Below are 12,493 nucleotides of genomic sequence, written 5' to 3' on the forward strand. Positions count from 1 at the left end.
CCTATTGAGTACAATTTTGTTATGTCCACATTTTGAGTTTTTGAGATCAAGCCAATAACGGAAGAATAAAAATGAAGTTTGAGATACCATTTTTGGTACCAGTACTATGTATGGTGTCAATACTGCCCCTGGTCAAATCTGCTGGTAAGTAATAAAATTTCATGACCTAAAATAGGAGATTTAGAGGTGCAGCGCCAGCCTAGATAGCTTAGTTGGTAGCGCGTCTGCCTTGTAAGCGCTAGGCCTCGGGTTCGATTCCCGCCCGTGGTGGATTTTATCCTGATGGAATAATGTTCGTTCTCGGAACAGCTGGCTTTCTCCTATCCTGTCTTCCTTCTCTCTTCGATTTCGGGACGATAAGACCATAGCAGTTACAGTTCCCTCTGTCAAACCTCTTAAAAAAAATATATATATACGAGACCTAGACTGCTGGGGTAAAGAGATTTTTCAGTCCTATTCGGGCAGAATAAACAAGGTATATTCTATTCTATTCTATTCTAGTCTAACATGTATTTTGGTCCTCAGACGCGCCGGAGAAGCACAAGTTGATCATCATTGGAGCAGGAGCTGCTGGTATCGCTGCTGCCACCAAACTGGTAACCAATGGGATTGAAGATCTCATCATCCTGGAGGCTGAAGATAGACTGGGAGGAAGAATTCATAATATTCCTTATGGTAAGTCAAGAGAAATCTAGTGTGAACATCACACAACTTTCTATTACATTACAGAATTTCAAGGACCGACGTACCTACATGTTTGAAGCTCATGTATCTAATTTCATCAAAATCGGACCAGGCAATCGCGAGTTATAGCGGAACAACAAACATCTAAATTATGCTGAACCAAATGAAAAACTGTCAAGTTCGTAGATTCGTATAAGCTTAACCCATCTTTTGCTTAACCCATCTTTTAGGGCAGTTGCCCCTACACCTAACCCTCAGAGTGGGCTTTTTGTGTATGGAGTTAAGCTAGATCCATAGAAGTTGACCCCTCCTTTAGGGCTGTTTGCCCCTACACCTAAGCCTCTGATATTCTGATAAGGCTTGTTGTGTGCATATAGTTAAGATGAACTCAGTACAACACATCGATTCATAGATTCTAGGTATGACCGTAACCAAACTAGGTGTATTTTCCTTTCGGAAAAGGTTCCTTTTCGGCATTTTGGAATTAAGCTAAGTGTCGAATTTAATTTAATTTATTAAGTTTCCATTTATTACTTTTCAATATAACTCTCAGAACCTATATACTGTATTTTTATAAATGGTATACCCATCCGTAAAAACAGAGCTTGTGCCACGTATGGGGAAGACAAAACATAGACCTCACTACCGTTCGGTCAATCTTCCTCTTTTTTCAGAGGGTGACACCTTCGTGGACCTGGGTGCCCAATGGGTACACGGTCAGGATGGCAATGTGGTCTACGAGTTGGCTAAACCCTTCGGCCTTATAGCGGACGAGTGTGACAATTCCAGCAACTACTACAGTGTTAACTCCTCAGGGGTGACGTTTAATAGAGAGGTGGATATGGCGTTGTTTGACGCCATAGATGCGATTCTTGATGGGGAAGAGATAGTAGTACAGAATGGATCAATTGGAGAATACGTACAGCAAAGGTAAGGCAATATCACTCCTGAAGCAGTACTTGCATATTTCCGGAGTGATCTGTTTCCTATACTGTGTGGTCTGACGCATTGGAGACTTTAGTTGGTAAGCATTGGTAGGGCTAGGAAGTAGGGCCCGGTTTCCTGTCTTCCTTCTCTCTTCGATTTCAGTACGATAAGACCTCATTCGTTAGAGTTCCCTCTATCAAACCTCTTGAAAAATCGATGGAGGACTCAGTAACTTTGTGAAGTTCCATGAAATATTGAAATGAAAATGATAACTGATACAGTTTACTTGGAATTTCCAACTTGGGATTTCCAAAGAATTTCCAAGTGGGGTGTATCAGTTATCATTTTCGTTTCAATATCGGGCGCTCAATGGTGCACGGTTCTATTTCTGCCTGATGTCAAAGAATATCTCTTAAAACATTCTGTTCCAGATTAAAACTGGACATGGCCAACAGCTCCTTGCTCAGCCAACTCCAATTCAGTCCTACTTATGAGCAGGTCATCGAGTTCTTTGGCAAAATCCAGAACGTCAATGATGGCTCCGATTCCTGGTTTGAAACGTCAGCACGAGGGGCGAGCGAATTTTACGGCACCGAAGGGTGTTTCTACAACTTGTGGAAGAAGGGTGGATATGGGAACTTCTTTAAATTGCTGCTGGTAAGTTTCCTTAAGCCGGCCACTTACTATCAGGTAGACCTGACAGATAAAACTGATCAGGTCCGCCTTTCAGGTCTACCTGATTATGATACCTGATGAGCGCACACACTATCAGGCGGATCTGACCAGGTGTAGGTACCTGTCAAGTTTACCTAATAGTGAGTGACTGGCCCAAGTGGAACGTGAAATTCCTTTGATTCAATTTCGGTTTTGCACCCACCAAATTACTTATTATTTCAGAAACAAACCATCTTCACATCATTTGGTGCCTTGAAGCCTGCGTTCACACGCTACGATTCACTTGTGCAAACCGGTTTGCGCAAATGGCTTGAGCGTGTAAAGGGGCCATAACACAAAAATTCCTTTTCATTTCAGAATCAAATGCCCGGTCAGACCCCAATCGATCTGAGCAAGAAGCTCCTCCTCAAGAAAGAAGTGACCAAAATCAACTGGGAGGATCCGAAGGGCGTGGTGGTCACTTGTGCTGACGGCACTCAATATTCTGCAGACAGAATTCTCATCACGGTGTCTCTGGGAGTTCTCAAGTCCAATCTGATCACCTTTGTACCACCTCTGCCACCAAAGAATCTAAATGCTATTAAGGTAACAAACTTAGGTCGCGGCGCGGGTACGATTTCAGCCCGGGGCGAACTCTCGGTACTCTCGGAACAGCTGGCTTTTTCCTATTCTGCCTACTTCCCTCTTCGATTTGTCCTGATGTTGTAGCGGTGTACCTGCACCGAGAGGTTTGATGGTCTCCATTCTCCATCCAATATTACTTGGAACGTGCCGATCTGCAGTCAATCATCACAAGGACCTGTGTTCCTTTGACGCAGGATAAACCCTTTGTAAGCTCCAGCTAGCCAGGCTGGCCAGGGTTTGGCTGCTCTGATAATTATTTATAGTTCCTCAGCAAAACACTGGTCTCTGTTTAGGGTCCCTCAGTCAGACCTTCGATTTCTCCTCCGAGTTCACAGTTCCCTCTATCCTTGGATTCTTTTTCTCTTACAGGGTCTAGCGGTCGAAACCTCTGTATTATATTTTGTTCTCTTTCAGGGTCTCGCGTTTGGGACCATCGACAAGATTTTCATTCGGTTCCCGAAGAAATGGTGGCCCGAGGACTACCAAGGCTTCCACTTCTTCTGGACTCAACATGACGAGCAGACCCTGTTCAAGGATATGGCACATGTGGATGGTAAACCCTGGGTGTGGGGCATAGTTGGATTCTACACGGATTCCGAGGATCCTCAGACGTTGTTGGGTAGGTACTTGACTTTACCGGGTACCTACTTAATTTACTTATCCTGAATAGGAAAGGTACTTGTTCAGAAGTCACGTTAATGGAAAATTGCTACAAAAAGGAGTTGTCACAAATGAGCAGTGACCAGTTTTATTATAGGGTTAGGTTAAACGCAAAAAGGAGCTTTCACAGTTTGAGCAGTGACCAGAGTTGGAAAAATTGTACTTGCAAGTACAAAGTCCAAGTACTTTAATTGTACTTGGTATCGCAATTTTAGCAGTGACCAATGTTATTATAGGGTTAGGAGCTTTCTTTTTCATTGTCGTGGCTTCTGAATAATCACTAATTTAGTTCTAGCTGCAAGGAAAATTTCAGGCTGGTCTACTCCCTGTTTAAAGTCCCCCAGCCAGACTAAACCTCTGAACTCTATCTAATTGATATTTTCCTGAAATTCTATTACCAGGTTGGATCACCGGCTCCACCGCGCGCTTCTTCGAAACCCTCCCCATCCCCCAAGCTGAATAAAGGTAAGAGCAGACCCCTGGGAGACTACGTCCGGGAAAGGTAAGAGCAGACCCCTGGGAGACTACGTCCGGGAAAGGTAAGAGCAGGAGCAGACCCCTGGGAGACTACGTCCGGGAAAGGTAAGAGCAGACCCCTGGGAGACTACGTCCGGGAAAGGTAAGAGCAGACACCTGGGAGATTACTTCCGGGAAAGGTCCGCGTCTGGTTCAAGAAGAATGCGACACGTCCAATAATTTCATCAGCGCCAACTCATCTGGAGCCCCGATCAGTAGAGAGGCAGACCTGGCCTTGTTTGATGTCATGGAGGGAATAATAGAGGACAAAGTTGGACTGGCGAAACAGAGCAGACCTTTGGGAGACTACGTCCGGGAAAGGTAAGAGAAGAACCCTCCGCGAAAGGTAAGAGCAGACCCCTGGGAGACTACGTCCGGGAAAGGTAAGAGCAGACCCCTAGGAGACTACGTCCGGGAAAGGTAAGAGCAGACACCTGGGAGATTACTTCCGGGAAAGGTCCGCGTCTGGTTCAAGAAGAATGCGACACGTCCAATAACTTCATCAGCGCCAACTCATCCGGAGCCCCGATTAGTAGAGGGGCAGACCTGGCGTTGTTTGATGTCATGGATGGGGTTATCGAGGATAATGTGGGACTTGCGAAACAGAGCAGACCTTTGGGAGACTACGTCCGGGAGAGGTTAGATCTGGTAATCCTCCTCCTCTTCTTTTTCTTCGAATTCTTCCGTGTACAGACGGGGTTGACGTTTTTCGTCATCCTCTCAATATAGGGGTAAACAGACCTAAAGGATGGGTTGAGCTTAACGAATCTACGAAGGGGAGGTAAGGTGACTTGACAGCTATGTCAATGTTTACCTACCATGTTCATGAAAAAAATCACAGAGGGAACAAGTAGCAAACTTCTGTAAAACACCAGGAGAGAAAATCGGGGAGAGAGAAAGAGATTTAAGAGAGGGAGAGAGGCAAGTGGCACCGGTCACTATACGCATTTATATTACATAGCTGCCTCATTTTCCTCACGGGGCTGAGTTGCACCGTATCAGCCAGTAACGGAACCAATCATTTGCATGTTACAATTTTTTGACCCCGCCGGGAATAGAACTCGGGACGCCCGCGTGCAAGTCGAGCGCAGTGACCACTACACCATAGGAGCTGATAAAATATATGAATCTTACAGATTACGTCTGGAAATCCCCGAAATCATCGAGCTACACCATCTGCAACACGGACCAACATTCGAACAGGTCACGGAATATGTCGACAAACATCAGTCCGTCAATCACGCCTCTGACTCCTGGTTCGAGACGTCTACCACTAGTGAGACCGAACTGAATGGGGATGAAGGATGTCTGTATAACCTTTGGAAGAAGGGAGGATTCGGCAATTTCTTCAAAGTGCTAATGGTAAGTACCCGGTGGTAGTGGTCAAATGCTCACCTGGCAATCTGACCAACAATAGTAGAAGCTAGAAGCCCAATTACGCTTGATTCAAACCAACTTGATCAAATGATTGACCGTCGAAGAACATGTTATCTTCTTCTTTTCCTTTGCCTTTTCCCGTGTTCAGACGTTTGGTTTTGGCTACAAAAAACTTACGAGAGATGCCCTTCGCACTCAACTTTTGCTGATCTAATATTAGATATAATAAAATTAATATATTTTAATACTAAAAAATAAATAACTGCTGTTTGAAGAGTTTTATTCAAGAATCAAAAATCAAGTTTGTATAAACTAAACTTAAAAAGAATGCCTAGTTAGCTTCGAGGGTAGCGCGTCTGTCTTGTAAGCGCTAGGTCGCGGGTTCGATTCCCGCCCGGGGCGAATTTTATCCTGAACAGACAAGGTTCGTTTTCGGAAACGGCTGGCTTTCAGTTTTTGAGCAATATAGCTTGGAATTTTTCGATTCCAATTGAAAAGTATTGGGAGAATTTTACAAAAACTCGTGTATCTTCATAAATATTGAAGATATCAACATGATTCTTTCTAAAAATAGTTCTTAACAACATTCCGCATGAGGAAAGCCGTAAAAAAGCCACAATCAAATAATTTTAGGCGCTTCTTTCATAGAAACCGTCAACTAGGTATAATACATTATTTATCTGCGTTATATTTTATTTATTTTTTCCGTATTTTGAGGAAAAACAAAATCGGGCGCCAGGTTTTTGTCATTCCTAAAAATAGTAAAAATAGTCATTGCTTGAAAATTGTCATCCGGAGTAGACAATTCTGAAGCCAATTCCGATCGACTCTTTCGATCGACTGTGTTCGCGATATTTTAAAAGATAAAAATAGGATTTAGAACAAAGAAATTATAATAAGAAGGATTCAGCTATAAATTGAAGAAATTTAGCTAGAAATTAACGAAATTTAGCTAGAAATTAACGATATTTAGCTAGAAATTAACGAAATTTAGCTAGAAAATAACGGACTTTAGTTGGAAATTGTTTAATAGACCAATAATTATGAAGTTGGAAATAACCCCATGGCTTCAAGTGTTGTGTGTTGTGATGCTACTCCCTCTGCTTCTCTGTTTGGGTAAGTTTTACTTTCTATTACCTACATATTACAGTTATTTCTATTGTTTTGTGCAAAGCTTATGGTACCTGAGAACAATGTGATTACTCAATTTCTTCAGCTTTATGGTATCTTGAGGCTATAGAAATTGAGAAATCACGAGTTGTTTATTACCTTTTTCCTAGCATCCATGGTGATATTTTATTTGTTCTCTAAATTATTTTGCCAGCTAAATAAGATTGAAGGATAGCGCGCCTGCCTTGTGAGCGCTAGATCTATTCTTGCTCGGAGGATGGCAAACCCTGGGTGTGGGGCATAGTTGGATTCTACACGGATTCCGAGGATCCTCAGACGTTGTTGGGTAGGTACTTGACTTTAGCGGGTACTTAATTTACTTATACTGAATAGGAAAGGTACTTGTTCAGAGGTCACGTCAATGGAAAATTGCTACAAAAAGGAGTTGTCACAAATGAGCAGTGACCAGTGTTATTAATTATTATAGAATTAGGTTAAACGCAAAAATTAGCTTTCACAATTTGAGGATTGACCAGTGTTATTATAGGGTTAGGTTAAACGCAAAAAGGAGCTTTCACAGTTTGAGCAGTGACCAGAGTTAGAAAAATTGTACTTGCAAGTACAAAGTCCAAGTACTTTAATTGTACTTGGTATCGCAATTTTATGTGTGTTGTGACGCTACTCCCTCTGCTTCTCTGTTTGGGTAAGTTTTACTTTCTATTACCTACATATTACAGTTATTTCTATTTCCATTGTTTTGTACAAAGCTTATGGTACCTGTGAACAATGTGATTTCTCAATTTCTTCAACTTTATGGTATCTTGAGGCTATAGAAATTGAGTAATCATGAGTTTTTGAATTGCCTTTTTCCTAGCATCCATAGTGATATTTTCTTTGTTCTCTAAATTATTTTGCCATCTAAGTAAGATTGAAGGATAGCGCGCCTGCCTTGTGAGCGCTAGGTCTATTCTTGCTCGGGGCGGATTTTATCCTAAACAGATAAGGTTCGTTCTCGGAACGGCTGATGGCTTTCTTCTATCCTGTCCTCCCTCTCTCTTCGCTTTCGGGACGATAAGACCTTAGCAGTTACAGTTCCCTCTATCAAGCCTCTTGGACAAAAAGCGACAGAGAATTCCAAGTTTCAACTCGACTTTTTTAGTCCGTCCCCTTGCTCGGGGCGGATTTTATCCTAAACAGATAAGGTTCGTTCTCGGAACGGCTGATGGCTTTCTTCTATCCTGTCCTCCCTCTCTCTTCGCTTTCGGGACGATAAGACCTTAGCAGTTACAGTTCCCTCTATCAAGCCTCTTGGACAAAAAGCGACAGAGAATTCCAAGTTTCAACTCGACTTTTTTAGTCCGTCCCTCCTTTATTATTACAATAGTAATAAAAAGGTATAAGGGACGGACTATTGTATTCGCTTCGGTGTTATGTTTTACTCCCTTCCCCATTAGGGGCGAGCTATTCATTTCTAACCAAAGTCACAACTTTGGGTCGGGGTTGTGTTTTTTGGGTCTTTTGGGTCACTAGGAAGCTATTCTCTATGAAAACTCATGTTGATATTTATCTCCTTCTCCCCATTTCAGACGCTCCAGAGAAGCACAAGGCGCAAGCTGAAGCGGACACGCTCAAGCTTCTCCGTCACTTCCTCGGCTCCAACTACACCATCCCCGACTCGGTCCGCTACCTGCGAAGCCGTCCTTCCTTTATTATTACAATAGTAATAAAAAGGTATAAGGGACGGACTATTGTATTCGCTTCGGTGTTATGTTTTACTCCCTTCAGAATTTTGGGTCGGGGTTGTGTTTTTTTTAGGTCTTTTGAGTCACTAAGGAAGCTATTCGCTATGCAAACTCATGTTGATATTTATCTCCTTCTCCCTATTTCAGACGCTCCAGAGAAGCACAAGGCGGTAATTATTATCGGCGCCGGAGCTGCCGGCCTAACAGCCGCCACTGAACTTGCTAATAGTGGTGTAGATGATTTTCACCTGCGAAGCACCTGGGGAACCAACCCCCACTTCCGCGGGGCCTACAGCTCTCGCGGAGTAGCCACGGAGCGCCTCAACACCAGCGCAAAAGAGCTCGGCTCCGCGGTGGTAAACGATGCGAGACGGCTGGTACTCTTCTTCGCGGGTGAAGCCACGAGTGAGCATCAGTACTCGACGGTTAATGGTGCCGTCGAGTCGGGCTGGCGGGAAGCGTACAGGATTTTGAAGCTGGAGGGACTGCTGGCAGCGGTTTTGAAGAAGGAGGGGGCGTATGATAAGGCGGTGGACGCGGGGTTGTTGAAGACTGATGGAGCGGTCAAGGAGGGTTTGGCGAAGATTGATGATTTGGTGAAAGCACCTGCGAAGCACCTGGGGAACCAACCCCCACTTCCGCGGGGCCTACAGCTCTCGCGGAGTAGCCACGGAGCGCCTCAACACCAGCGCGAAAGAGCTCGGCTCCGCGGTGGTCAACGATGCGAGACGGCTGGTAATCTTCTTCGCGGGCGAGGCCACGAGTGAGCACCAGTACTCGACGGTTAATGGTGCCGTCGAGTCGGGCTGGCGGGAAGCGTACAGGATTTTGAAGCTGGAGGGATTGCTGGCAGCGGTTTTGAAGAAGGAGGGGGCGTATGATAAGGCGGTGGACGCGGGGTTGTTGAAGACTGATGGAGCGGTCAAGGAGGGTTTGGCGAAGATTGATGATTTGGTGAAAGTAGCTGATGGTTTGGTGAAAACGGGTGGAGTATTGAAATAGTGTTCGTGAGGTTGTAGTAGATTGATAATCCGTGGTAAAATAACATGAAGGTATGTCCAAACATGATCGACTGGCCTTTGATCGATGTCGATTGACGAGGTGAATCTATGCTGTCGAGCCAGATGTCGATCTATGGCCAGTCGACTATAAATAGTGTTCGTGAGGTTGTAGTAGATTGATAATCCGTGGTAAAATAACATGAAGGTATGTCCAAACATGATCGACTGGCCTTTGATCGTCGATCGACGAGGTGAATCTATGCTGTCGAGCAAGATGTCGATATATGGCCAGTCGACTATAGTGGACACAAATTTAGGTGTATTAATTTCCTTTCGGGAATATAACTCTAACACATACATAACATAACTCTCAGAACATACAAAATTCGTATAAATGGTATACCCAACCGTAAAAGCAGAGCTTGTGCCACGAATGGGGAAAGACCTAAGATCCAAGACTTTAGTTTTAGACCTACCCAGGTCTCAAGCTTTCCCCGCCACACAAGTTACGACTGTGACTGGATAATGCTCGATTGAAAGTCTACGGATTCCAGTTTCCAATTCCAAATGAAGTGCCCTGCGGCACCACAAGTGTTGGCAAAGATCAGTCGTATGGGAGATGAGACATCTAATTTATAACTGGTAAACACCGTCGTTTCAATTTATTAATTTATTTATACAGTCGAACTTGTCTTATTGGGAACACAAGGGACTCGCAATTTTTTTTCCACTTATGCAGGTTTCTCCTCAATTACAATTGAAAATGAAGGGGCCACGATTTTTTTGATGTAATAAACCTATTATAGGAAGAAAATAATTGTTCATAATGTATTCCCCCCCCCCCGTTTAAATTAAACTGGTTCGGCTGTATTTACTTACCTATCTATTAAAAATATTAAAATGCGCCAAAAACAAAAATGGTGTCATCTATGATTTTTATTATTATTTAAATTTACCTTATTTATAGTGTCGCCTGAGACCAATAATATGTAATAAAAATGTTATACGCACTTCTTCAAAAACCAGAATTTTTATAATTTTATTTTTTCATCAAACCACTGAAGATTAGACACAGTTATTACAACTCGTAATAAATGTGATAACTTTTCGGTACACTACTAACGAGCCATGCACGTTGGAAATATACGGGGTGGTTTGCAACAGACGTCCTTACCCAGAATCATGACCTTGAGATGAAATTGCGCTGGACATTTGAAAAATTGATGTTGTTCTATCTATTTTATGATTTGTTTTAGTCCTTTTTGTACTTTCCTTGTCCTATAGGAAGGAAAGCCTTATCCTGTAGGAAGGAAAGCCTTATCCTGTAGGAAGGAAAGCCTTATCCTGTAGGCAGGAAAGCCTTATCCTGTAGGAAGGAAAGTAATGTAATCGGGTCAAATTTTTGATGGTCAGTTTTTACTGCCAAAACACGTTTTTCGGAGTGGGCTTTATGTGTATGAGAGTAAAATCTTTTCTTTTTTAGTTCATTTAAATGGCCAAAATCCCTACTCTATATTAAAAATTCAATCATCTCCTTTCCGAGACGTTTACAAAAAAAAAATAGTAATGTAATCGGGTCAAATTTTTGATGGTCAGTTTTTACTGCCAAAACACGTTTTTCGGAGTGGGCTTTATGTGTATGAGAGTAAAGTCTTTTCTTTTTCTTTTTTAGTTCATTTAAATGGCCAAAATACCTACTCTACATTAAAAATTCAATCATCTCCTTTCCGAGACGTTTACAAAAAATATTAGTGTTCACCCTGTATATTCTAAAAATACATAAAGACTTTCCACACAATTTGAAAGCTTTGCTTGAGAGAGCTTTGTTCTCTCTCTCCCTCTCTCTCTCTCTCACCCTTCTCAAATTCATATTTTTTTCGTTCTCGTGAACTTGTGATTTTCTTTTCTGTACATTTTTATTATTTTGTTCTCTCTCTTTCCCCCTCTCTCTCTCTCTCTCTCTCTCTCTACTTTTCAAAATAATATTCTCGGAAAGAAGAAGGAGGTGGAGGAGGAGAAGGAAGAAGAAGAAGAAGAAGTCTCTCTCTCTCTCTCTCTCTCTCTCTCTCTCTCTCTCTCTCTCTCTCTCTCTCTCTCTCACCCTTCTCAAATTCATATTTTTTCGTTCTCGTGAACTTGTGATTTTCTTTTCTGTACATTTTTATTATTTTCTCTCTCTCTCTACTTTTCATAATAATATTCTCGGAAAGAAGAAAAAGAAGGAGGAGGAGGAGAAGGAGGAGAAGGAAGAAGAAGAAGAAGAAGAAGAAAAGGAGGACGAAAATGAAAGAAGAAAAAGAAGGAAGAGGGAAAATATACAAAAAAGAAGTAAAGAAAAATCGAAAGAGTAAAGGTGAAGTAAAAAAAAAAAAATATCTGGTGTGAACATCACACGACTTTCCTTATCCTATTGAATGATACTTATTTTTATGTTCTATAGTAGTAACTTTTACAATATCTCTAACCGTTTAGTTTTTTAATTATTATTTTGTTCTCTCTTTCTCTTCCTTCCTTTCTCTCGCGCGCCCTATCTCTCTCCTTCCCTCTCTCTCTCTTTCAAAAATACATAAATATAAATCACACAAACTTCCTCGTAAAACACGGCGGAAAAAAATCAGTCAAAAGTACACAAAAGTTCTGGTGTGAACATCACACGATTTTCCATTACACTGCAAGACTCCGTTTTAGGGTTCCATGTTTCAGGCCTTGGAAAAATTACTTTTTTGAGACTGAACGAACAACGCACCCCAAAAGAGGATTTTGGGATAAACTCACTTTTTTACTTTTCAGAATTAGGGGACCCAAAAACGGATATTTTCAACTATTTTTCGATTTTGAAAATTAGGACCGATGCTTACTACTTCCGTGAGGTAGGTATGGCGCCTTGAATTGCTCTTTTCGTCTCTCTCTCTCTCTCTCTCTCTCTCTCTCTCTCTCTCTCTCTCTCTCTCTCTCTCTCTCTCTCTCTCTTTCAAAAATACATAAATATAAATCACACAAACTTCCTCGTAAAAAACGGCGGAAAAAAATCAGTCAAAAGTACACAAAAGTCCTAGTGTGAACATCACACGATTTTCCATTACACTGCAAGACTCCGTTTTAGGCCTTGGAAAAATTTTATTACTTTTTTGAGACTGAACGAACAACGTACCCCAAAAAAGGATTTTGGGATAAACT

General features: G+C 42.2%; 1 protein-coding gene and 1 long non-coding RNA gene across 2 annotated transcripts in view; both read left to right on the forward strand.

Moving 5' to 3' along the window:
- The window catches only part of LOC103514623, a gene marked incomplete at its 5' end in the record, with an annotated part of 16,112 nt that extends 6,025 nt beyond the window's left edge, over positions 1–10,087 (forward strand). Inside the window, 11 exons of the mRNA XM_026827544.1 lie at positions 65–144; positions 526–675; positions 1,359–1,614; positions 2,043–2,268; positions 2,644–2,871; positions 3,325–3,529; positions 3,972–4,021; positions 8,183–8,267; positions 8,463–8,845; positions 8,919–9,351; positions 9,506–10,087. Of these exons, the coding sequence (XP_026683345.1) occupies positions 65–144; positions 526–675; positions 1,359–1,614; positions 2,043–2,268; positions 2,644–2,871; positions 3,325–3,529; positions 3,972–4,021; positions 8,183–8,267; positions 8,463–8,845; positions 8,919–9,317 (2,062 nt within the window). The remainder of the gene's footprint in view (positions 1–64; positions 145–525; positions 676–1,358; positions 1,615–2,042; positions 2,269–2,643; positions 2,872–3,324; positions 3,530–3,971; positions 4,022–8,182; positions 8,268–8,462; positions 8,846–8,918; positions 9,352–9,505) is intronic.
- Positions 4,473–5,443, forward strand: LOC113469675. Its single transcript, XR_003393014.1, has 2 exons — positions 4,473–4,506; positions 5,223–5,443. It is a non-coding gene; the product is annotated as an uncharacterized LOC113469675 (long non-coding RNA).
- Positions 10,088–12,493: the final 2,406 nt, after the last annotated feature.

The sequence above is a fragment of the Diaphorina citri genome, unplaced genomic scaffold (genome assembly GCF_000475195.1).
Source record: "Diaphorina citri unplaced genomic scaffold, Diaci psyllid genome assembly version 1.1 scaffold1186, whole genome shotgun sequence".
NCBI lineage: Eukaryota > Metazoa > Arthropoda > Insecta > Hemiptera > Psyllidae > Diaphorina > Diaphorina citri.